We start from the raw sequence: 27977 nt of genomic DNA, 5'->3' as shown, positions 1-27977 counted from the left end.
TTCTGTTGGTAACAGAGTGTCGACATAAACAGAACCAACCGTGTCGACATAAACAGAACCAACCATCATTCTGTTGGTAACAGAGTGTCGACATAAACAGAACCAACCGTGTCGACATAAACAGAACCAACCATCATTCTGTTGGTAACAGAGTGTCGACATAAACAGAACCAACCGTCATTCTGTTGGTAACAGAGTGTCGACATAAACAGAACCAACCATCATTCTGTTGGTAACAGAGTGTCGACATAAACAGAACCAACCGTCATTCTGTTGGTAACAGAATGTCGACATAAACAGAACCAACCGTGTCGACATAAACAGAACCAACCATCATTCTGTTGGTAACAGACTGTCGACATAAACAGAACCAACCGTCATTCTGTTGGTAACAGAATGTTGACATAAACAGAACCAACCGTCATTCTGTTGGTAACAGAATGTCGACATTAACAGAATCAACCGTCAATCTGTTGGTAACAGAGTGTCGACATAAACAGAACCAACCGTGTCGACATAAACAGAACCAACCATCATTCTGTTGGTAACAGAGTGTCGACATAAACAGAACCAACCGTGTCGAAATAAACAGAACCAACCATCATTCTATTGGTAACAGAGTGTCGACATAAACAGAACCAACCGTCATTCTGTTGGTAACAGAATGTCGACATTAACAGAACCAACCGTCATTCTGTTGGTAACAGAATGTCGACAAACAGAACCAACCGTCATTCTGTTGGTAACAGAATGTCGACAAACAGAACCAACCGTCATTCTGTTGGTAACAGAATGTCGACATAGACAGAACCAACCGTCATTCTGTTGGTAACAGAATGTCGACATAAACAGAACCAACCGTGTTGACATAAACAGAAACAACCATCATTCTGTTGGTAACAGAGTGTCGACATAAACAGAACCAACGTCATTCTGTTGGTAACAGAGAGTCGACATAAACAGAACCAACCATCAATCTGTTGTTAACAGAATGTCGACATAAACAGAACCAACCGTCATTCTGTTGGTAACAGAATGTCGACATTAACAGAATCAACCGTCAATCTGTTGGTAACAGAGTGTCAACATAAACAGAACCAACCGTCATTCTGTTGGTAACAGAGTGTCGACATAAACAGAACCAACCGTGTCGACATAAACAGAACCAAACATCATTCTGTTGGTAACAGAGTGTCGACATAAACAGAACCAACCGTGTCGACATAAACAGAACCAACCGTCATTCTGTTGGTAACAGAATGTCGACAAACAGAACCAACCGTCATTCTGTTGGTAACAGAATGTCGACATAAACAGAACCAACCGTCATTCTGTTGGTAACAGAATGTCGACATAAACAGAACCAACCGTGTTGACATAAACAGAACCAACCATCATTCTGTTGGTAACAGAGTGTCGACATAAACAGAACCAACGTCATTCTGTTGGTAACAGAGAGTCGACATAAACAGAACCAACCATCAATCTGTTGTTAACAGAATGTCGACATAAACAGAACCAACCGTCATTCTGTTGGTAACAGAATGTCGACATTAACAGAATCAACCGTCAATCTGTTGGTAACAGAGTGTCAACATAAACAGAACCAACCGTCATTCTGTTGGTAACAGAGTGTCGACATAAACAGAACCAACTGTGTCGACATAAACAGAACCAACCATCATTCTGTTGGTAACAGAGTGTCGACATAAACAGAACCAACAGTGTCGACATAAACAGAACCAACCATCATTCTGTTGGTAACAGAGTGTCGACATAAACAGAACCAACCGTCATTCTGTTGGTAACAGAATGTCGACATAAACAGAACCAACCGTCATTCTGTTGGTAATAGAGTGTCGACATAAACAGAACCAACCATCATTCTGTTGGTAACAGAATGTCGACATAAACAGAACCAACCGTGTCGACATAAACAGAACCAACCATCATTCTGTTGGTAACAGAGTGTCGACATAAACAGAACCAACCGTCATTCTGTTGGTAACAGAGTGTCGACATAAACAGAACCAACCGTGTCGACATAAACAGAACCAACCATCATTCTGTTGGTAACAGTGTCGACATAAACAGAACCAACCGTCATTCTGTTGGTAACAGAGTGTCGACATAAACAGAACCAACCATCATTCTGTTGGTAACAGAGTGTCGACATAAACAGAACCAACAGACATTCTGTTGGTAACGAATGTCGACATAAACAGAACCAACAGTGTCGACATAAACAGAAACAACCATCATTCTGTTGGTAACAGAGTGTCGACATAAACAGAACCAACCGTCATTCTGTTGGTAACAGAATGTTGACATAAACAGAACCAACCGTCATTCTGTTGGTAACAGAATGTCGACATTAACAGAATCAACCGTCAATCTGTTGGTGACAGAGTGTCGACATAAACAGAACCAACCGTCATTCTGTTGGTAACAGAGTGTCGACATAAACAGAACCAACCGTGTCGACATAAACAGAACCAACCATCATTCTGTTGGTAACAGAGTGTCGACATAAACAGAACCAACCGTCATTCTGTTGGTAACAGAATGTCGACATTAACAGAACCAACCGTCATTCTGTTCAGAACAGAATGTCAACATTAACAGAACCAACCGTCATTCTGTTGGTAACAGAATGTCGACAAACAGAACCAACCGTCATTCTGTTGGTAACAGAATGTCGACATAAACAGAACCAACCGTCATTCTGTTGGTAACAGAATGTCGACATAAACAGAACCAACCGTCATTCTGTTGGTAACAGAGTGTCGACATAAACAGAACCAACCATCATTCTGTTGGTAACAGAATGTCGACATAAACAGAACCAACCGTGTCGACATAAACAGAACCAACCATCATTCTGTTGGTAACAGAGTGTCGACATAAACAGAACCAACCGTCATTTTGTTGGTAACAGAGTGTCGACATAAACAGAACCAACCGTGTCAACATAAACAGAACCAACCATCATTCTGTTGGTAACAGAGTGTCGACATAAACAGAACCAACCGTGTCATCATAAACAGAACCAACCATCATTCTGTTGGTAACAGAGTGTCGACATAAACAGAACCAACCGTCATTCTGTTGGTAACAGAGTGTCGACATAAACAGAACCAACCATCATTCTGTTGGTAACAGAGTGTCGACATAAACAGAACCAACCGTCATTCTGTTGGTAACAGAATGTCGACATAAACAGAACCAACCGTGTCGACATAAACAGAACCAACCATCATTCTGTTGGTAACAGAGTGTCGACATAAACAGAACCAACCGTCATTCTGTTGGTAACAGAATGTCGACATAAACAGAACCACCCGTCATTCTGTTGGTAACAGAATGTCGACATTAACAGAATCAACCGTCAATCTGTTGGTAACAGAGTGTCGACATAAACAGAACCAACCGTCATTCTGTTGGTAACAGAGTGTCGACATAAACAGAACCAACAGTCATTCTGTTGGTAACAGAATGTCGACATTAACAGAACCAACCGTCATTCTGTTGGTAACAGAATGTCGACATTAACAGAACCAACCGTCATTCTGTTGGTAACAGATTGTCGACAAACAGAACCAACCATCATTCTGTTGGTAACAGAATGTCGACATAAACAGAACCAACCGTCATTCTGTTGGTAACAGAATGTCGACATAAACAGAACCAACCGTCATTCTGTTGGTAACAGAATGTCGACATAAACAGAATCAACCGTCAATCTCTTGGTAACAGAATGGCGACATAAACAGAACCAACCGTCATTCTGTTGGTAACAGAGTGTCGACATAAACAGAACCAACCATCATTCTGTTGGTAACAGAATGTCGACATAAACAGAACCAACCGTGTTGAAATAAACAGAACCAACCATCATTCTGTTGGTAACAGAGTGTCGACATAAACAGAACCAACCGTCATTCTGTTGGTAACAGAGTGTCGACATAAACAGAACCAACCGTGTCGACATAAACAGAACCAACCATCATTCTGTTGGTAACAGAGTGTCGACATAAACAGAACCAACCGTGTCGACATAAACAGAACCAACCATCATTCTGTTGGTAACAGAGTGTCGACATAAACAGAACCAACCGTCATTCTGTTGGTAACAGAGTAGCGACATAAACAGAACCAACCATCATTCTGTTGGTAACAGAGTGTCGACATAAACAGAACCAACCGTCATTCTGTTGGTAACAGAATGTCGACATAAACAGAACCAACCGTGTCGACATAAACAGAACCAACCATCATTCTGTTGGTAACAGACTGTCGACATAAACAGAACCAACCGTCAATCTCTTGGTAACAGAATGGCGACATAAACAGAACCAACCGTCATTCTGTTGGTAACAGAGTGTCGACATAAACAGAACCAACCGTCATTCTGTTGGTAACAGAATGTCGACATTAACAGAATCAACCGTCAATCTGTTGGTAACAGAGTGTCGACATAAACAGAACCAACCGTGTCGACATAAACAGAACCAACCATCATTCTGTTGGTAACAGAGTGTCGACATAAACAGAACCAACCGTGTCGAAATAAACAGAACCAACCATCATTCTATTGGTAACAGAGTGTCGACATAAACAGAACCAACCGTCATTCTGTTGGTAACAGAATGTCGACATTAACAGAACCAACCGTCATTCTGTTGGTAACAGAATGTCGACAAACAGAACCAACCGTCATTCTGTTGGTAACAGAATGTCGACAAACAGAACCAACCGTCATTCTGTTGGTAACAGAATGTCGACATAGACAGAACCAACCGTCATTCTGTTGGTAACAGAATGTCGACATAAACAGAACCAACCGTGTTGACATAAACAGAAACAACCATCATTCTGTTGGTAACAGAGTGTCGACATAAACAGAACCAACGTCATTCTGTTGGTAACAGAGAGTCGACATAAACAGAACCAACCATCAATCTGTTGTTAACAGAATGTCGACATAAACAGAACCAACCGTCATTCTGTTGGTAACAGAATGTCGACATTAACAGAATCAACCGTCAATCTGTTGGTAACAGAGTGTCAACATAAACAGAACCAACCGTCATTCTGTTGGTAACAGAGTGTCGACATAAACAGAACCAACCGTGTCGACATAAACAGAACCAACCATCATTCTGTTGGTAACAGAGTGTCGACATAAACAGAACCAACCGTGTCGACATAAACAGAACCAACCATCATTCTATTGGTAACAGAGTGTCGACATAAACAGAACCAACCGTCATTCTGTTGGTAACAGAATGTCGACATTAACAGAACCAACCGTCATTCTGTTGGTAACAGAATGTCGACAAACAGAACCAACCGTCATTCTGTTGGTAACAGAATGTCGACAAACAGAACCAACCGTCATTCTGTTGGTAACAGAATGTCGACATAAACAGAACCAACCGTCATTCTGTTGGTAACAGAATGTCGACATAAACAGAACCAACCGTGTTGACATAAACAGAACCAACCATCATTCTGTTGGTAACAGAGTGTCGACATAAACAGAACCAACGTCATTCTGTTGGTAACAGAGAGTCGACATAAACAGAACCAACCATCAATCTGTTGTTAACAGAATGTCGACATAAACAGAACCAACCGTCATTCTGTTGGTAACAGAATGTCGACATTAACAGAATCAACCGTCAATCTGTTGGTAACAGAGTGTCAACATAAACAGAACCAACCGTCATTCTGTTGGTAACAGAGTGTCGACATAAACAGAACCAACTGTGGCGACATAAACAGAACCAACCATCATTCTGTTGGTAACAGAGTGTCGACATAAACAGAACCAACAGTGTCGACATAAACAGAACCAACCATCATTCTGTTGGTAACAGAGTGTCGACATAAACAGAACCAACCATCATTCTGTTGGTAACAGAGTGTCGACAAACAGAACCAACCGTCATTCTGTTGGTAACAGAATGTCGACATAAACAGAACCAACCGTGTCGACATAAACAGAACCAACCATCATTCTGTTGGTAACAGAGTGTCGACATAAACAGAACCAACCATCATTCTGTTGGTAACAGAGTGACAACATAAACAGAACCAAACGTCATTCTGTTGGTAACAGAGTGTCGACATAAACAGAACCAACCGTCATTCTGTTGGTAACAGAGTGTCGACATAAACAGAACCAACCGTGTCGACATAAACAGAACCAACCATCATTCTGTTGGTAACAGAGTGTCGACATAAACAGAACCAACCGTCATTCTGTTGGTAACAGAGTGTCGACATAAACAGAACCAACCGTGTCGACATAAACAGAACCAACCATCATTCTGTTGGTAACAGAATGTCGACATAAACAGAACCAACTATCATTCTGTTGGTAATAGAGTGTCGACATAAACAGAACCAACCGTCATTCTGTTGGTAACAGAATGTCGACATAAACAGAACCAACCGTGTCGACATAAACAGAACCAACCATCATTCTGTTGGTAACAGAGTGTCGACATAAACAGAACTAACCGTCATTCTGTTGGTAACAGAATGTCGACCAATAGAACCAACCGTCATTCTGTTGGTAACAGAATGTCGACATAAACAGAACCAACCGTCATTCTGTTGGTAACAGAATGTCGACATAAACAGAACCAACCGTCATTCTGTTGGTAACAGAATGTCGACATAAACAGAATCAACCGTCAATCTGTTGGTAACAGAATATCGACATAAACAGAATCAACCGTCAATCTGTTGGTAACAGAATGTCGACATAAACAGAACCAACCGTCATTCTGTTGGTAACAGAGTGTCGACATAAACAGAACCAACCATCATTCTGTTGGTAACAGAGTGTCGACATAAACAGAACCAACCGTCATTCTGTTGGTAACAGAGTGTCGACATAAACAGAACCAACCGTGTCGACATAAACAGAACCAACCGTCATTCTGTTGGTAACAGAGTGTCGACATAAACAGAACCAACCGTGTCGACATAAACAGAACCAACCATCATTCTGTTGGTAACAGAGTGTCGACATAAACAGAACCAACCGTCATTCTGTTGGTAACAGAGTGTCGACATAAACAGAACCAACCATCATTCTGTTGGAAAGAGAATGTCGACATAAACAGAACCAACCATCATTCTGTTGGTAACAGAGTGTCGACATAAAGAGAACCAACCGTCATTCTGTTGGTAACAGAGTGTCGACATAAACAGAACCAACCGTGTCGACATAAACAGAACCAACCATCATTCTGTTGGTAACAGAGTGTCGACATAAACAGAACCAACCGTGTCGACATAAACAGAACCAACCATCATTCTGTTGGTAACAGAGTGTCGACATAAACAGAACCAACCGTCATTCTGTTGGTAACAGAATGTCGACATAAACAGAACCAACCGTGTCGACATAAACAGAACCAACCATCATTCTGTTGGTAACAGAGTGTCGACATAAACAGAACCAACCATCATTCTGTTGGTAACAGAGTGACAACATAAACAGAACCAAACGTCATTCTGTTGGTAACAGAGTGTCGACATAAACAGAACCAACCGTCATTCTGTTGGTAACAGAGTGTCGACATAAACAGAACCAACCGTGTCGACATAAACAGAACCAACCATCATTCTGTTGGTAACAGAGTGTCGACATAAACAGAACCAACCGTCATTCTGTTGGTAACAGAGTGTCGACATAAACAGAACCAACCGTGTCGACATAAACAGAACCAACCATCATTCTGTTGGTAACAGAATGTCGACATAAACAGAACCAACTATCATTCTGTTGGTAATAGAGTGTCGACATAAACAGAACCAACCGTCATTCTGTTGGTAACAGAATGTCGACATAAACAGAACCAACCGTGTCGACATAAACAGAACCAACCATCATTCTGTTGGTAACAGAGTGTCGACATAAACAGAACTAACCGTCATTCTGTTGGTAACAGAATGTCGACCAATAGAACCAACCGTCATTCTGTTGGTAACAGAATGTCGACATAAACAGAACCAACCGTCATTCTGTTGGTAACAGAATGTCGACATAAACAGAACCAACCGTCATTCTGTTGGTAACAGAATGTCGACATAAACAGAATCAACCGTCAATCTGTTGGTAACAGAATGTCGACATAAACAGAATCAACCGTCAATCTGTTGGTAACAGAATGTCGACATAAACAGAACCAACCGTCATTCTGTTGGTAACAGAGTGTCGACATAAACAGAACCAACCATCATTCTGTTGGTAACAGAGTGTCGACATAAACAGAACCAACCGTCATTCTGTTGGTAACAGAGTGTCGACATAAACAGAACCAACCGTGTCGACATAAACAGAACCAACCGTCATTCTGTTGGTAACAGAGTGTCGACATAAACAGAACCAACCGTGTCGACATAAACAGAACCAACCATCATTCTGTTGGTAACAGAGTGTCGACATAAACAGAACCAACCGTCATTCTGTTGGTAACAGAGTGTCGACATAAACAGAACCAACCATCATTCTGTTGGAAAGAGAATGTCGACATAAACAGAACCAACCATCATTCTGTTGGTAACAGAGTGTCGACATAAAGAGAACCAACCGTCATTCTGTTGGTAACAGAGTGTCGACATAAACAGAACCAACCGTGTCGACATAAACAGAACCAACCATCATTCTGTTGGTAACAGAGTGTCGACATAAACAGAACCAACCGTGTCGACATAAACAGAACCAACCATCATTCTATTGGTAACAGAGTGTCGACATAAACAGAACCAACCGTCATTCTGTTGGTAACAGAATGTCGACATTAACAGAACCAACCGTCATTCTGTTGGTAACAGAATGTCGACATTAACAGAACCAACCGTCATTCTGTTGGTAACAGAATGTCGACATAAACAGAACCAACCGTCATTCTGTTGGTAACAGAATGTCGACATAAACAGAATCAACCGTCAATCTGTTGGTAACAGAATGTCGACATAAACAGAACCAACCGTCATTCTGTTGGTAACAGAGTGTCGACATAAACAGAACCAACCATCATTCTGTTGGTAACAGAATGTCGACATAAACAGAACCAACCGTGTCGACATAAACAGAACCAACCATCATTCTGTTGGTAACAGAGTGTCGACATAAACAGAACTAACCGTCATTCTGTTGGTAACAGAATGTCGACCAATAGAACCAACCGTCATTCTGTTGGTAACAGAATGTCGACATAAACAGAACCAACCGTCATTCTGTTGGTAACAGAATGTCGACATAAACAGAACCAACCGTCATTCTGTTGGTAACAGAATGTCGACATAAACAGAATCAACCGTCAATCTGTTGGTAACAGAATGTCGACATAAACAGAATCAACCGTCAATCTGTTGGTAACAGAATGTCGACATAAACAGAACCAACCGTCATTCTGTTGGTAACAGAGTGTCGACATAAACAGAACCAACCATCATTCTGTTGGTAACAGAGTGTCGACATAAACAGAACCAACCGTCATTCTGTTGGTCGGTGCGACACAGAACCCCGTGTCGACATAAACAGAACCAACCGTCATTCTGTTGGTAACAGAGTGTCGACATAAACAGAACCAACCGTGTCGAAATAAACAGAACCAACCATCATTCTATTGGTAACAGAGTGTCAACATAAACAGAACCAACCGTCATTCTGTTGGTAACAGAATGTCGACATTAACAGAACCAACCGTTCATTCTGTTGGTAACAGAGTGTCGACATAAACAGAACCAACCATCATTCTGTTGGTAAGAGAATGTCGACATAAACAGAACCAACCGTCATTCTGTTGGTAACAGAGTGTCGACATTAAGAGAACCAACCGTCATTCTGTTGGTAACAGAGTGTCGACATAAACAGAACCAACCGTGTCGACATAAACAGAACCAACCGTCATTCTGTTGGTAACAGAGTGTCGACATAAACAGAACCAACCGTGTCGACATAAACAGAACCAACCATCATTCTATTGGTAACAGAGTGTCGACATAAACAGAACCAACCGTCATTCTGTTGGTAACAGAATGTCGACATAAACAGAACCAACCGTGTCGACATAAACAGAACCAACCGTCATTCTGTTGGTAACAGAATGTCGACATAAACAGAACCAACCGTGTTGACATAAACAGAAACAACCATCATTCTGTTGGTAACAGAGTGTCGACATAAACAGAACCAACGTCATTCTGTTGGTAACAGAGAGTCGACATAAACAGAACCAACCATCAATCTGTTGTTAACAGAATGTCGACATAAACAGAACCAACCGTCATTCTGTTGGTAACAGAATGTCGACATTAACAGAATCAACCGTCAATCTGTTGGTAACAGAATGTCGACATAAACAGAATCAACCGTCAATCTCTTGGTAACAGAATGGCGACATAAACAGAACCAACCGTCATTCTGTTGGTAACAGAGTGTCGACATAAACAGAACCAACCATCATTCTGTTGGTAACAGAATGTCGACATAAACAGAACCAACCGTGTTGAAATAAACAGAACCAACCATCATTCTGTTGGTAACAGAGTGTCGACATAAACAGAACCAACCGTCATTCTGTTGGTAACAGAGTGTCGACATAAACAGAACCAACCGTGTCGACATAAACAGAACCAACCATCATTCTGTTGGTAACAGAGTGTCGACATAAACAGAACCAACCGTGTCGACATAAACAGAACCAACCATCATTCTATTGGTAACAGAGTGTCGACATAAACAGAACCAACCGTCATTCTGTTGGTAACAGAATGTCGACATTAACAGAACCAACCGTCATTCTGTTGGTAACAGAATGTCGACATTAACAGAACCAACCGTCATTCTGTTGGTAACAGAATGTCGACATAAACAGAACCAACCGTCATTCTGTTGGTAACAGAATGTCGACATAAACAGAATCAACCGTCAATCTGTTGGTAACAGAATGTCGACATAAACAGAACCAACCGTCATTCTGTTGGTAACAGAGTGTCGACATAAACAGAACCAACCATCATTCTGTTGGTAACAGAATGTCGACATAAACAGAACCAACCGTGTCGACATAAACAGAACCAACCATCATTCTGTTGGTAACAGAGTGTCGACATAAACAGAACTAACCGTCATTCTGTTGGTAACAGAATGTCGACCAATAGAACCAACCGTCATTCTGTTGGTAACAGAATGTCGACATAAACAGAACCAACCGTCATTCTGTTGGTAACAGAATGTCGACATAAACAGAACCAACCGTCATTCTGTTGGTAACAGAATGTCGACATAAACAGAATCAACCGTCAATCTGTTGGTAACAGAATGTCGACATAAACAGAATCAACCGTCAATCTGTTGGTAACAGAATGTCGACATAAACAGAACCAACCGTCATTCTGTTGGTAACAGAGTGTCGACATAAACAGAACCAACCATCATTCTGTTGGTAACAGAGTGTCGACATAAACAGAACCAACCGTCATTCTGTTGGTAACAGAGTGTCGACATAAACAGAACCAACCGTGTCGACATAAACAGAACCAACCGTCATTCTGTTGGTAACAGAGTGTCGACATAAACAGAACCAACCGTGTCGACATAAACAGAACCAACCATCATTCTGTTGGTAACAGAGTGTCGACATAAACAGAACCAACCGTCATTCTGTTGGTAACAGAATGTCGACATAAACAGAACCAACCGTGTCGACATAAACAGAACCAACCATCATTCTGTTGGTAACAGACTGTCGACATAAACAGAACCAACCGTCAATCTCTTGGTAACAGAATGGCGACATAAACAGAACCAACCGTCATTCTGTTGGTAACAGAGTGTCGACATAAACAGAACCAACCGTCATTCTGTTGGTAACAGAATGTCGACATTAACAGAATCAACCGTCAATCTGTTGGTAACAGAGTGTCGACATAAACAGAACCAACCGTGTCGACATAAACAGAACCAACCATCATTCTGTTGGTAACAGAGTGTCGACATAAACAGAACCAACCGTGTCGAAATAAACAGAACCAACCATCATTCTATTGGTAACAGAGTGTCGACATAAACAGAACCAACCGTCATTCTGTTGGTAACAGAATGTCGACATTAACAGAACCAACCGTCATTCTGTTGGTAACAGAATGTCGACAAACAGAACCAACCGTCATTCTGTTGGTAACAGAATGTCGACAAACAGAACCAACCGTCATTCTGTTGGTAACAGAATGTCGACATAGACAGAACCAACCGTCATTCTGTTGGTAACAGAATGTCGACATAAACAGAACCAACCGTGTTGACATAAACAGAAACAACCATCATTCTGTTGGTAACAGAGTGTCGACATAAACAGAACCAACGTCATTCTGTTGGTAACAGAGAGTCGACATAAACAGAACCAACCATCAATCTGTTGTTAACAGAATGTCGACATAAACAGAACCAACCGTCATTCTGTTGGTAACAGAATGTCGACATTAACAGAATCAACCGTCAATCTGTTGGTAACAGAGTGTCAACATAAACAGAACCAACCGTCATTCTGTTGGTAACAGAGTGTCGACATAAACAGAACCAACCGTGTCGACATAAACAGAACCAACCATCATTCTGTTGGTAACAGAGTGTCGACATAAACAGAACCAACCGTGTCGACATAAACAGAACCAACCATCATTCTATTGGTAACAGAGTGTCGACATAAACAGAACCAACCGTCATTCTGTTGGTAACAGAATGTCGACATTAACAGAACCAACCGTCATTCTGTTGGTAACAGAATGTCGACAAACAGAACCAACCGTCATTCTGTTGGTAACAGAATGTCGACAAACAGAACCAACCGTCATTCTGTTGGTAACAGAATGTCGACATAAACAGAACCAACCGTCATTCTGTTGGTAACAGAATGTCGACATAAACAGAACCAACCGTGTTGACATAAACAGAACCAACCATCATTCTGTTGGTAACAGAGTGTCGACATAAACAGAACCAACGTCATTCTGTTGGTAACAGAGAGTCGACATAAACAGAACCAACCATCAATCTGTTGTTAACAGAATGTCGACATAAACAGAACCAACCGTCATTCTGTTGGTAACAGAATGTCGACATTAACAGAATCAACCGTCAATCTGTTGGTAACAGAGTGTCAACATAAACAGAACCAACCGTCATTCTGTTGGTAACAGAGTGTCGACATAAACAGAACCAACTGTGGCGACATAAACAGAACCAACCATCATTCTGTTGGTAACAGAGTGTCGACATAAACAGAACCAACAGTGTCGACATAAACAGAACCAACCATCATTCTGTTGGTAACAGAGTGTCGACATAAACAGAACCAACCATCATTCTGTTGGTAACAGAGTGTCGACAAACAGAACCAACCGTCATTCTGTTGGTAACAGAATGTCGACATAAACAGAACCAACCGTGTCGACATAAACAGAACCAACCATCATTCTGTTGGTAACAGAGTGTCGACATAAACAGAACCAACCATCATTCTGTTGGTAACAGAGTGACAACATAAACAGAACCAAACGTCATTCTGTTGGTAACAGAGTGTCGACATAAACAGAACCAACCGTCATTCTGTTGGTAACAGAGTGTCGACATAAACAGAACCAACCGTGTCGACATAAACAGAACCAACCATCATTCTGTTGGTAACAGAGTGTCGACATAAACAGAACCAACCGTCATTCTGTTGGTAACAGAGTGTCGACATAAACAGAACCAACCGTGTCGACATAAACAGAACCAACCATCATTCTGTTGGTAACAGAATGTCGACATAAACAGAACCAACTATCATTCTGTTGGTAATAGAGTGTCGACATAAACAGAACCAACCGTCATTCTGTTGGTAACAGAATGTCGACATAAACAGAACCAACCGTGTCGACATAAACAGAACCAACCATCATTCTGTTGGTAACAGAGTGTCGACATAAACAGAACTAACCGTCATTCTGTTGGTAACAGAATGTCGACCAATAGAACCAACCGTCATTCTGTTGGTAACAGAATGTCGACATAAACAGAACCAACCGTCATTCTGTTGGTAACAGAATGTCGACATAAACAGAACCAACCGTCATTCTGTTGGTAACAGAATGTCGACATAAACAGAATCAACCGTCAATCTGTTGGTAACAGAATGTCGACATAAACAGAATCAACCGTCAATCTGTTGGTAACAGAATGTCGACATAAACAGAACCAACCGTCATTCTGTTGGTAACAGAGTGTCGACATAAACAGAACCAACCATCATTCTGTTGGTAACAGAGTGTCGACATAAACAGAACCAACCGTCATTCTGTTGGTAACAGAGTGTCGACATAAACAGAACCAACCGTGTCGACATAAACAGAACCAACCGTCATTCTGTTGGTAACAGAGTGTCGACATAAACAGAACCAACCGTGTCGACATAAACAGAACCAACCATCATTCTGTTGGTAACAGAGTGTCGACATAAACAGAACCAACCGTCATTCTGTTGGTAACAGAGTGTCGACATAAACAGAACCAACCATCATTCTGTTGGAAAGAGAATGTCGACATAAACAGAACCAACCATCATTCTGTTGGTAACAGAGTGTCGACATAAAGAGAACCAACCGTCATTCTGTTGGTAACAGAGTGTCGACATAAACAGAACCAACCGTCAATCTGTTGGTAACAGAGTGTCAACATAAACAGAACCAACCGTCATTCTGTTGGTAACAGAGTGTCGACATAAACAGAACCAACTGTGGCGACATAAACAGAACCAACCATCATTCTGTTGGTAACAGAGTGTCGACATAAACAGAACCAACAGTGTCGACATAAACAGAACCAACCATCATTCTGTTGGTAACAGAGTGTCGACATAAACAGAACCAACCATCATTCTGTTGGTAACAGAGTGTCGACAAACAGAACCAACCGTCATTCTGTTGGTAACAGAATGTCGACATAAACAGAACCAACCGTGTCGACATAAACAGAACCAACCATCATTCTGTTGGTAACAGAGTGTCGACATAAACAGAACCAACCATCATTCTGTTGGTAACAGAGTGACAACATAAACAGAACCAAACGTCATTCTGTTGGTAACAGAGTGTCGACATAAACAGAACCAACCGTCATTCTGTTGGTAACAGAGTGTCGACATAAACAGAACCAACCGTGTCGACATAAACAGAACCAACCATCATTCTGTTGGTAACAGAGTGTCGACATAAACAGAACCAACCGTCATTCTGTTGGTAACAGAGTGTCGACATAAACAGAACCAACCGTGTCGACATAAACAGAACCAACCATCATTCTGTTGGTAACAGAATGTCGACATAAACAGAACCAACTATCATTCTGTTGGTAATAGAGTGTCGACATAAACAGAACCAACCGTCATTCTGTTGGTAACAGAATGTCGACATAAACAGAACCAACCGTGTCGACATAAACAGAACCAACCATCATTCTGTTGGTAACAGAGTGTCGACATAAACAGAACTAACCGTCATTCTGTTGGTAACAGAATGTCGACCAATAGAACCAACCGTCATTCTGTTGGTAACAGAATGTCGACATAAACAGAACCAACCGTCATTCTGTTGGTAACAGAATGTCGACATAAACAGAACCAACCGTCATTCTGTTGGTAACAGAATGTCGACATAAACAGAATCAACCGTCAATCTGTTGGTAACAGAATGTCGACATAAACAGAATCAACCGTCAATCTGTTGGTAACAGAATGTCGACATAAACAGAACCAACCGTCATTCTGTTGGTAACAGAGTGTCGACATAAACAGAACCAACCATCATTCTGTTGGTAACAGAGTGTCGACATAAACAGAACCAACCGTCATTCTGTTGGTAACAGAGTGTCGACATAAACAGAACCAACCGTGTCGACATAAACAGAACCAACCGTCATTCTGTTGGTAACAGAGTGTCGACATAAACAGAACCAACCGTGTCGACATAAACAGAACCAACCATCATTCTGTTGGTAACAGAGTGTCGACATAAACAGAACCAACCGTCATTCTGTTGGTAACAGAGTGTCGACATAAACAGAACCAACCATCATTCTGTTGGAAAGAGAATGTCGACATAAACAGAACCAACCATCATTCTGTTGGTAACAGAGTGTCGACATAAAGAGAACCAACCGTCATTCTGTTGGTAACAGAGTGTCGACATAAACAGAACCAACCGTGTCGACATAAACAGAACCAACCATCATTCTGTTGGTAACAGAGTGTCGACATAAACAGAACCAACCGTGTCGACATAAACAGAACCAACCATCATTCTATTGGTAACAGAGTGTCGACATAAACAGAACCAACCGTCATTCTGTTGGTAACAGAATGTCGACATTAACAGAACCAACCGTCATTCTGTTGGTAACAGAATGTCGACATTAACAGAACCAACCGTCATTCTGTTGGTAACAGAATGTCGACATAAACAGAACCAACCGTCATTCTGTTGGTAACAGAATGTCGACATAAACAGAATCAACCGTCAATCTGTTGGTAACAGAATGTCGACATAAACAGAACCAACCGTCATTCTGTTGGTAACAGAGTGTCGACATAAACAGAACCAACCATCATTCTGTTGGTAACAGAATGTCGACATAAACAGAACCAACCGTGTCGACATAAACAGAACCAACCATCATTCTGTTGGTAACAGAGTGTCGACATAAACAGAACTAACCGTCATTCTGTTGGTAACAGAATGTCGACCAATAGAACCAACCGTCATTCTGTTGGTAACAGAATGTCGACATAAACAGAACCAACCGTCATTCTGTTGGTAACAGAATGTCGACATAAACAGAACCAACCGTCATTCTGTTGGTAACAGAATGTCGACATAAACAGAATCAACCGTCAATCTGTTGGTAACAGAATGTCGACATAAACAGAATCAACCGTCAATCTGTTGGTAACAGAATGTCGACATAAACAGAACCAACCGTCATTCTGTTGGTAACAGAGTGTCGACATAAACAGAACCAACCATCATTCTGTTGGTAACAGAGTGTCGACATAAACAGAACCAACCGTCATTCTGTTGGTAACAGAGTGTCGACATAAACAGAACCAACCGTGTCGACATAAACAGAACCAACCGTCATTCTGTTGGTAACAGAGTGTCGACATAAACAGAACCAACCGTGTCGACATAAACAGAACCAACCATCATTCTGTTGGTAACAGAGTGTCGACATAAACAGAACCAACCGTCATTCTGTTGGTAACAGAGTGTCGACATAAACAGAACCAACCATCATTCTGTTGGAAAGAGAATGTCGACATAAACAGAACCAACCATCATTCTGTTGGTAACAGAGTGTCGACATAAAGAGAACCAACCGTCATTCTGTTGGTAACAGAGTGTCGACATAAACAGAACCAACCGTGTCGACATAAACAGAACCAACCATCATTCTGTTGGTAACAGAGTGTCGACATAAACAGAACCAACCGTGTCGACATAAACAGAACCAACCATCATTCTATTGGTAACAGAGTGTCGACATAAACAGAACCAACCGTCATTCTGTTGGTAACAGAATGTCGACATTAACAGAACCAACCGTCATTCTGTTGGTAACAGAATGTCGACATTAACAGAACCAACCGTCATTCTGTTGGTAACAGAATGTCGACATAAACAGAACCAACCGTCATTCTGTTGGTAACAGAATGTCGACATAAACAGAATCAACCGTCAATCTGTTGGTAACAGAATGTCGACATAAACAGAACCAACCGTCATTCTGTTGGTAACAGAGTGTCGACATAAACAGAACCAACCATCATTCTGTTGGTAACAGAATGTCGACATAAACAGAACCAACCGTGTTGACATAAACAGAACCAACCATCATTCTGTTGGTAACAGAGTGTCGACATAAACAGAACCAACGTCATTCTGTTGGTAACAGAGTGTCGACATAAACAGAACCAACCATCAATCTGTTGTTAACAGAATGTCGACATAAACAGAACCAACCGTCATTCTGTTGGTAACAGAATGTCGACATTAACAGACTCAACCGTCAATCTCTTGGTAACAGAATGGCGACATAAACAGAACCAACCGTCATTCTGTTGGTAACAGAGTGTCGACATAAACAGAACCAACCATCATTCTGTTGGTAACAGAATGTCGACATAAACAGAACCAACCGTCATTCTGTTGGTAACAGAGTGTCGACATAAACAGAACCAACCATCATTCTGTTGGTAACAGAGTGTCGACATAAACAGAACCAACCGTCATTCTGTTGGTAACAGAGTGTCGACATAAACAGAACCAACCATCATTCTGTTGGTAACAGAATGTCGACATAAACAGAACCAACCGTGTTGACATAAACAGAACCAACCATCATTCTGTTGGTAACAGAGTGTCGACATAAACAGAACCAACTTCATTCTGTTGGTAACAGAGTGTCGACATAAACAGAACCAACCATCAATCTGTTGTTAACAGAATGTCGACATAAACAGAACCAACCATCAATCTGTTGTTAACAGAATGTCGACATAAACAGAACCAACCGTCATTCTGTTGGTAACAGAATGTCGACATTAACAGACTCAACCGTCAATCTGTTGGTAACAGAGTGTCGACATAAACAGAACCAACCGTCATTCTGTTGGTAACAGAGTGTCGACATAAACAGAACCAACCGTGTCGACATAAACAGAACCAACCATCATTCTGTTGGTAACAGAGTGTCGACATAAACAGAACCAACCGTGTCGACATAAACAGAACCAACCATCATTCTGTTGGTAACAGAGTGTCGACATAAACAGAACCAACCGTCATTCTGTTGGTAACAGAGTGTCGATATAAACAGAACCAACCATCATTCTGTTGGTAACAGAGTGTCGACAAACAGAACCAACCGTCATTCTGTTGGTAACAGAATGTCGACATAAACAGAACCAACCGTGTCGACATAAACAGAACCAACCATCATTCTGTTGGTAACAGAGTGTCGACATAAACAGAACCAACCATCATTCTGTTGGTAATAGAGTGACAACATAAACAGAACCAACCGTCATTCTGTTGGTAACAGAGTGTCGACATAAACAGAACCAACCGTCATTCTGTTGGTAACAGAGTGTCGACATAAACAGAACCAACCGTGTCGACATAAACAGAACCAACCATCATTCTGTTTGTAACAGAGTGTCGACATAAACAGAACCAACCATCATTCTGTTGGTTACAGAATGTCGACATAAACAGAACCAACCATCATTCTGTTGGTAACAGAGTGTCGACATAAACAGAACCAACCGTCATTCTGTTGGTAACAGAATGTCGACATAAACAGAACCAACCGTCATGCTGTTGGTAACAGAATGTCGACAAACAGAACCAACCGTCATTCTGTTGGTAACAGAATGTCGACATAAACAGAACCAACCGTCATTCTGTTGGTAACAGAGTGTCGACATAAACAGAACCAACCGTCATTCTGTTGGTAACTGAGTGTCGACATAAACAGAACCAACCGTCATTCTGTTGGTAACAGAATGTCGACATAAACAGAACCAACCGTCATTCTGTTATCAAACTTTGAATCTGCACTGTTCAAATCAAATCAAATTGTATGACACATGCCCCGAATACAACAGGTGTAGACCTCACAGTGAAATGTTTACTTACAAGCCCTTAATCAACAATGAAGTTTAGAATAAAAAAATAATAAGTAAAAAATAGATAAGTAAAACATTTTTAATAAAAGTAACAACTAATTAAACAGCAGCAGTAAAATGCACTGTTTTTCAGGTAAATGTGTTTTTGTAAAATGTTCAGTGGAACCTACTAAAGGTGCAATGCAGCCGTTTTGATCTCAATATCAAATCATTTCTGGTAACAATTAAGCACCTTACTGTGATTGTTATCAATTATAATTGTTAAAAAGAAACAAAATTTGCTTGTTAGCAAAGAGAAATGTCTCAAGCAAGAATTTAGCTAGGACTGTCTGCGTGTGGTCTTAGTGGGGAGGGGAAAACTGAAAACCGTCTGATATTAGCAGAGAGGTTTGGAGCTTGTTTTCTTATTGGTCTAACTACACTGAACTAAAATATAAACGCAACATGTAAAATGTTGGTCCCATGTTTCATGAGCTGAAATAAAAGATCCCAGAAATGTTCCATACGCACAAAAAGCTTATTTCTCTCAGATGTTGTGGACAAATTTGTTTTCGTCCCTGTTAGTGAACATTTCTCCTTTGCCAAGATAATCCATCCACCTGACAGGTGTGGCATATTAAGAAGCTGATTAAACAGCATGATCATTACACAGGTGCACCTTGTGCTGGGGACAATAAAAGGCCACACAAACGGTCAGAAACCATCTCCGAGAAGCTCAGCTGTGTGCTCGTCGTCCTCACCATGGAATTGACAAGACTGCAATTTGGTGTCATAACCAACATCAGTGGGCAAATGCTCACCTTCGATGGCCACTGGCACGCTGGAGAAGTCTACTCTTCACGGATGAATCCCGGTTTCAACTGTACCGGGCAGATGGCAGACAGCGTGTATGGCGTCGTGTGGGCGAGCGGTTTGCTGATAACGTTGTGAACAGAGTGCCCCATGGTGGTGGTGGGGTTATAGTATGGGCAGGCATAAGCTATGGACAACCAACACATTGCATTTTATCAATGGAAATTTCAATGCACAGAGATACCGTGATGAGATCCTGAGGCCCATTGTTGTGCCATTCATCCACCTCCATCACCTCATGTTTCAGCATGATAATGTACAGCCCCGTGTCGCAAGGATTTGTACACAATTCCTGGAAGCTGAAAATGTCCCAGTTCTTCCATGGCCTGCATACTCACCAGACATGTCACCCATTGAGCATGTCTGAGATGCTCTGGATAGATGTGTACGACAGCTTGTTCTAGTTTCCACCAATATCCAGCAACTTCACACAGACATTGAAGAGGAGTGGGAGAACATTCCACAGGCCACAAATCAACAGCCTGATCAACTCTATGTGAAGGAGATGTGTCGCGATACATGAGACAAATGGTGGTCACACCAGATACTGACTGGTTCTCTGATCCACGCCCCTACTTTTTCTTTAAAAGGTATCTGTGACCAACAGAGTCACCTAATGAATTTATTTCAATTGACTGATTTCCTTATTTGAACTGTAACTCAGTAAAATCTCAGAAATTGTTGTGCGTTGTGTTTATATTTTTGTTCAGTGTAATTTAGCGCCTCTATGTCGTCAGGCAGGCCAAAACTCCATCCCACCAAAACAGCTCTTACACCAAAAGGGTAATTTTCACAATTTCACAGTATTTTTCCAACCTCATAGTGTGGAAATATATATAAAACACAGGAAATCACATTTTTGACTGCACTGGGCCTTTAAGTGTAGTCCTTATGCATAGAGTTTGATTAACGTTGCAATCAATGGTTTTTGTTTGGCATACATTTTAAAGTGAAAAATCTGAGTCTCGGCATAATTCTCTTACCGTGGAATTGGAGGTAAACACACAGTCTTCCACTTGGGTGAAAAGAACATGGCAACATCAACACTGTCTCCAAATAGAAACCCTGACTAACCCATCAGGAATACATGAACTCTGTCTCCCAGACAGGGAAGGGACTAGGAGGTAAGCTAACAGCTACGGTGATTACTAACGTCTAAAACTGCCTAGATGCCAGGAGAGGAAGGGGGGCCAAGCGCTCAGTCAAAGCTGTTTACACCACAGTCCAAATTCCACACCTCCAACTGAAAATGCCTTCTTTTCCTCCTAGCGCAAGCGAGCGAGCGAGCGAGAGAGCGAGAGAGCGAGAGAGAGAGAGAGAGAGAGAGGGAGAGAGAGACATACAACTTCCAGAACCTTCAGACTGTCAGGAGACTGTAGGCTACATGCAGACAGGACAGTCTAGGGTGACAAGGCTGGTCAAACACACATCTCCTTGTCTTGCTATGTGTGGAACTTTTCCAGACTAAAGAAAACATTGGAAAATGGCTCAGTGCTCAGCTCCTTCTTCCCTCCAGAGGGAGGTTAGGGTCAGGGTGGCTCAGCTCCTTCTTCCCTCCAGAGGGAGGTTAGGGTCAGGGTGGCTCAGCTCCTTCTTCCCTCCAGAGGGAGGTTAGGGTCAGGGTGGCTCAGCTCCTTCTTCCCTCCAGAGGGAGGTTAGGGTCAGGGTGGCTCAGCCCCTTCTTCCCTCCAGAGGGAGGTTAGGGTCAGGGTGGCTCAGCTCCTTCTTCCCTCCAGAGGGAGGTTAGGGTCAGGGTGGCTCAGCTCCTTCTTCCCTGCAGAGGGAGGTTAGGGTCAGGGTGGCTCAGCTCCTTCTTCCCTCCAGAGGGAGGTTAGGGTCAGGGTGGCTCAGCTCCATCTTCCCTCCAGAGGGAGGTTAGGGTCAGGGTGGCTCAGCTCCTTCTTCCCTCCAGAGGGAGGTTAGGGTCAGGGTGGCTCAGCTCCTTCTTCCCTCCAGAGGGAGGTTAGGGTCAGGGTGGCTCAGCTCCTTCTACCCTCCAGAGGGAGGTTAGGGTCAGGGTGGCTCAGCTCCTTCTTCCCTCCAGCCTCATACAGCTCCAGTAACTCTCAGTCTGTCCAGAGCCAGTCTCTACCCTCCATTCAGTTCAAACAGAGACAACTCCACAGCTAAGCCCGGTGTTAAAACCTCCTCACTGCCCCCACATTGTTCAGGCTTCACTTACCTCAGTCAAACAGCCGTTGCTTTGCAGTTAGTTTTTCTCCCTCTAAGGCTGCTGTGTTGGACTTTAGTAGCTAAACAGAACAGGCTGCCAAGCTAGCTAGCTAGCTCACTGCTCTCTCTCTCTCTCTCCCTCTAAATCTTCAGTCCATGAGGGGAAAAAAATTCCACTATTGGTGTGAACTCAGCCAAGCCCAGCTCATGCTGGCATAGGCTGACGGGATCGACCAATCACAGAACAATTTCCCTCCCTGTTCTCTGCCCAAAACAGGAGGACCTTCTAGCTCTGTTCCACACTCTGCTATGATGACACAGACACACTGTAGAGCTAGTACAGTGTTCCAGTGTTCCAGCTACACAACAGATATGTAGTGTTGGTACAGTGTTCCAGTGTTCCAGCTACACAACAGATATGTAGTGTTGGTACAGTGTTCCAGCTACACAACAGATATGTAGTGTTGGTACAGTGTTCCAGTGTTCCAGTGTTCCAGCTACACAACAGATATGTAGTGTTGGTACAGTGTTCCAGTGTTCCAGTGTTCCAGCTACACAACAGATATGTAGTGTTGGTACAGTGTTCCAGTGTTCCAGCTACACAACAGATATGTAGTGTTGGTACAGTGTTCCAGTGTTCCAGCTACACAACAGATATGTAGTGTTGGTACAGTCAGGGGCGGAAATCCCGGGGGGGACGGGAGGGACACGACCCCCCCCATCCTGGGAAAAATATGATTTGTCCCCCCCAATATATCACTGAAACATAACTATGTAATTTAAATAATATTAATAATACGCAATGAAAGCAATTGTGCTGATTATAGACACTTAATAGCGTGTTCTTAAGTTTCAAAAGATTGCGACCCCCCCACACTTTGCCTCACAATGGTTTGATCCACTGCCAGTTCCTTAGTTGGCAAGGTAACAGAGGGGTCGTATCCACTGTCTGAAAGGCACTCAATGAACGTAACTGACGTGAGGTTAATCCAGTCAATCGCGCACACACACTAGCTGAATATGCAGAGCTAGCGCGCAAATATTAACTATTAAGCTAGCTAGTACCTATTCCATTTATGTGGCCTCGTCAAAGATGGAATCTTTGCTATCGTCAATTTATTCCAAGATCGGCATGCAGATGATGTAAGTTAGTGCTTCAAAGTCCCTGTGATAAGGTTAGCGATAAACTGGAGTCCAAACTGAACAGAACTACACTCTCTTCTACCATTGTCTTAAATATATTTAATGGTCTCGTTGCAGAAGCTAAATTGTCACAAGGGAACTTTTATTTATTTATTTTATTTCACCTTTATTTAACCCGGGTAGCAAAGATTATAGCAAACACCACTGAAACGGAATTGGTGCTCGCTAGCTTTGCAAATTCAGCTATTGTTGGAAGCCAGCCAATATGAAACAAACGATTAAAATTACAAAAGGTTGCAGCATATGTTGTGTAAATGGTGAACTCATACAGCTGTCAACTCTTGTCATTTTAATCCGTTTCACATTTGCTAGCTACCTTTTAGATCGAAGCCCAAATAGAATGATAAAAGATAAGATGATAGAAGCCCATCTCCTACTGTAAATAACCTACACACTGTGTGTGTGTAGCCAGCCAGCCAGGTAGAAAAATGGCAGAAAAATAAAAGACGGACATCAGAGTATTTTTCAGTACACCAAAAAGCAAAGTAAGAACCCTAGTAGCCTAATATCTCAAAGACTAGTTGATAAAATGTTCATAAGAAAGAAATGAAATACTAATGGAAATGTTTCACAATGATGTCATTAGGCAGAGCAGGCAACAGATGGCACACAGACAGCAGAGTTGGGGACAGATATGCAGGGACAGACTGGCAGAGACAGGGAGTCTCAGGTAAGTTTGTTGAGTCTTTGTTTGGCAACATTATGAAAGGTTCTCAATTTTTTTTACTTGTAAAATAGGAACATAATTGGAAAATACCATGGATACCCCCACTCTCAACTTAAACTGGTGACTGAACTAAGATTTGTTAAAGGCAATGGTATTGCTGTTGTGATTAGTTGTGTAGTTTTGGGTACCGGTAGTTAGGAGTATGGCAAACACCTTATTTCTTTGGTTCCTCAATATACATTTACCATATTACAATGTAGGCTATGTGTTACAGCACTACTTTTGGTGTCCCCCTCAGGAATTGCTCTTGAGAAAATTTCATGTAATTGTCCCCTCCAAAGTTGATATCAGATTTTCGCCCCTGGGTACAGTGTTCCAGTGTTCCAGTGTTCCAGCTACACAACAGGTATGTAGTGTTGGTACAGTGTTCCAGTGTTCCAGCTACTCAACAGATATGTAGTGTTGGTACAGTGTTCCAGTGTTCCAGCTACACAACAGATATGTAGTGTTGGTACAGTGTTCCAGCTACACAACAAATATGTTTGACTCGTTTCAGGAAACTAGGCGCATGTCGTGCGTCACTACTTCACAGGAGAGCCATTTGAACGTAAACCTTTTTTTAATAAAAAAAAAATCTAAATGTGTTTTTTTTTGGCAGAAATGCCTTCTGGAACATGTGAACTTTCATGTGCTTAATAACAAACTTGTATGTCATCTGTATATACAAATACAATTGTTAAATTATGAGCCTAGTTGCTTTAGCCATGGAAAAAGCCAGCAACCTTCCAGCTGGCCATGATTGGCTGAGATAATGAGTGTGCTGGACATGCCGAGAGATGAGTTTGGATTGGTTTGCCATGTAGCACCTTCTGTCTATAACATCAGCAGGTCAGTATGTGTAGGTAGTTTTGATTGGTCTACCATGTAACATGTTTCTGTCTATAATATGAGCAGGTCAGTATGTGTAGACAGTTCAGATTGGTCTACCATGTAACATGTTTATGTCTATAATATGAGCAGGTCAGTATGTGTAGGTAGTTTGGATTGGTCTGCCATGTAACATGTTTCTGTCTATGACATCAGCAGGTCAGTATGTGTAGGTCATCCCGTCTAACGCTGCTTTTATAAATATATCACGTAGTAGAACTGCATCAGTGTTGCTCTCTGACATTTTATTGCAAATATGCAGATGGAGTTGAAAAGAGAACACAGAAGGCTGTTGTATAAAACACCTGTCTCCGGATTACATCTTCAAACTAAAGGCAACCACGGCATCCGTGACAGAGCATTTTCAGCACACTCTGGCACTCCACACTAAATGTACGAACACACTCCTAGTATAAGCCCGCCATGAGTCTTGAAATCTAGCGTCACATATGAATCCTGAAAGAGACGAGTGGAGCTAAAGCTTAAGAGGGGGTGAACGATACTGAATGGGTGTAGACAAAGAAGAGCTCTCCAGTAGTAGTACTAAAACATTCAACGGCCATTCAAGTGAGGTTACAATTGTTCCCATTGTTCCTCAACTGTAGTGTATGAGATCCATGTTGTAGCTCTGAGTCTCTGCTATTATCAAATGTAAGAAACAACATTTCAAATGTTGCTATATAAGACCGAATGGAGCCGGTCGGTCACAACATAGGACCACTACAGCACTGACCAGGTTATTAGCCTGCCTGCCTGCCTGCCTGCCTGCCTGCCTGCCTGCCTGCCTGCCTGCCTGCCTGCCTGCCTGCCTGCACTTCGATGACAACTCGCTTGGCACTGGTAAATGAGGGCTCTCTAGTTATGTCATCAAGGATGTGCAGGGGACAGTGTGGTTAGATTACCCTACAGACCAGACCAGAGCCGCTTGGGGAAACGCACCGTTAGCGTTACAAATACTGGGCCAGTGCTGTGGTCTAACAGACAAGAGAAACTGAAGGTTAACTTCACTCTTCAGTGTCGTGGTCTAACAGACAAGAGAAACTGAAGGTTAACTTCACTCTTCAGTGTCGTGGTCTAACAGACAAGAGAAAACTGAAGGTTAACTTTACTCTTCAGTTTCGTGGTCTAACAGACAAGAGAAAACTCAACGTTAACTTTACAATCTACCAGGATCAATAGTGAACTGAATCCTTTGCAGAAAGTTGCTTATCATCTATTGGCTATTTATTATCTGTGGTCTGTGTTGTAATGAGGGGGAGACCTAAACAGCCAATCAAATATAACGTTGTCAGTGTCATGTGAAAACCCCAGAATAGAAGCCTGCAGTTAGATAGCCTGGAGGCCAGCATTCTGGTCTCTCAAAGTGCAAGGAGTAGAAGGTGTAGACGCAGGAACGGGACTCCGGCAGGAACGGGAGAGAATTTCTAGAGTCAAGTTCGGGACAGGATGTGACAGGTTGGGACAGGATTGACAGGATGGGACAGGTTGGGACAGGATAGAACAGGATTGGACAGGTTGGGACAGGATGGGACAGGTTGGGACATGATTGGACAGTATGGGACAGGATAGGACAGGATGGGAGAGGATGGGAAAGGTTGGGACAGGATTGACAGGATGGGACAGGATTGACCGGGTGGGACAGGTTGGGACAGGATGGGAGAGGATGGGACAGGATGGGAGAGGATGGGAGAAGATGGGACAGGATGGGACAGGTTGGGACAGGATGGGACAGGATGAGAGAGGATGGGACAGGATGGGACAGGATGGGACAGGTTAGGACAGGATGGGACAGGATTGACAGTCCACAGGAACGGGCAGTACAGGAAAAGTTATAAACTGAGTTTTTTTTGGTGGGGGTAAAAATATGTAATGTGTGGAGCATTTCATAAAAATGAACTGTGTGTAGATCTAATATACACTACAGGACCAAGATCATGGTCATTAATATGGAGTTGGTCCCCCCTTTGCTGCTATAATAACGTCCACTCATCTGGGAAGGCTTTCCACTAGATGTTGGAACATTTCTGCAGGGACTTGCTTCCATTCAGCCACAAGAGCATTAGTGAGGTCGGGTACTGATGTTGGGCAATTAGGCCTGGCTCGCAGTCGGCGTTCCAATTCATCTCAAAAGTGTTCGATGAGGTTGAGGTCAGGGCTCTGTGCAGGCCAGAAAAGTTCTTCCACACCGACCTCAACAAACCATTTCTGCATGGACCTCAATTTGTGTACGAGGGCATTGTCATGCTGAAACAGGAAAGGGCCGTCCCCAAACTTGCCACAAAGATGGAAATCGTCTAGAATGTTGTATGCTTTGTATGCATTGTATGCTGTAGCGTTAAGGTTTCCCTTCACTGGAACTAAGGGGTCCGAACCATGAAAAACAGCCCCACCATTATTCCTCCTCC

The 27977-nt window shown here is 42.3% G+C and overlaps 1 protein-coding gene across 5 annotated transcripts in view; it reads right to left on the bottom strand.

The window, feature by feature from the left end:
• The window catches only part of kank1a (KN motif and ankyrin repeat domains 1a), a 198621-nt gene that overhangs the window by 68320 nt on the left and 102324 nt on the right, over positions 1-27977 (bottom strand). The window contains exon 1 of one of the 5 annotated variants that reach the window (XM_082961592.1): positions 21587-22771. The exons of the other annotated variants lie outside the window; for them this stretch is intronic. Within the exon in view, the coding sequence (XP_082817718.1) occupies positions 21587-21644 (58 nt within the window). The 5' untranslated portion in view covers positions 21645-22771. Of the gene's footprint in view, positions 1-21586; positions 22772-27977 lie in introns of those variants that run through there. 5 annotated transcript variants of the gene reach the window in all.

This window comes from Salmo salar, chromosome 15 (genome assembly GCF_965601325.2).
Source record: "Salmo salar chromosome 15, fSalSal1, whole genome shotgun sequence".
NCBI classification, from domain to species: domain Eukaryota; kingdom Metazoa; phylum Chordata; class Actinopteri; order Salmoniformes; family Salmonidae; genus Salmo; species Salmo salar.
This window is presented reverse-complemented; position numbering and strand designations above follow the sequence as displayed.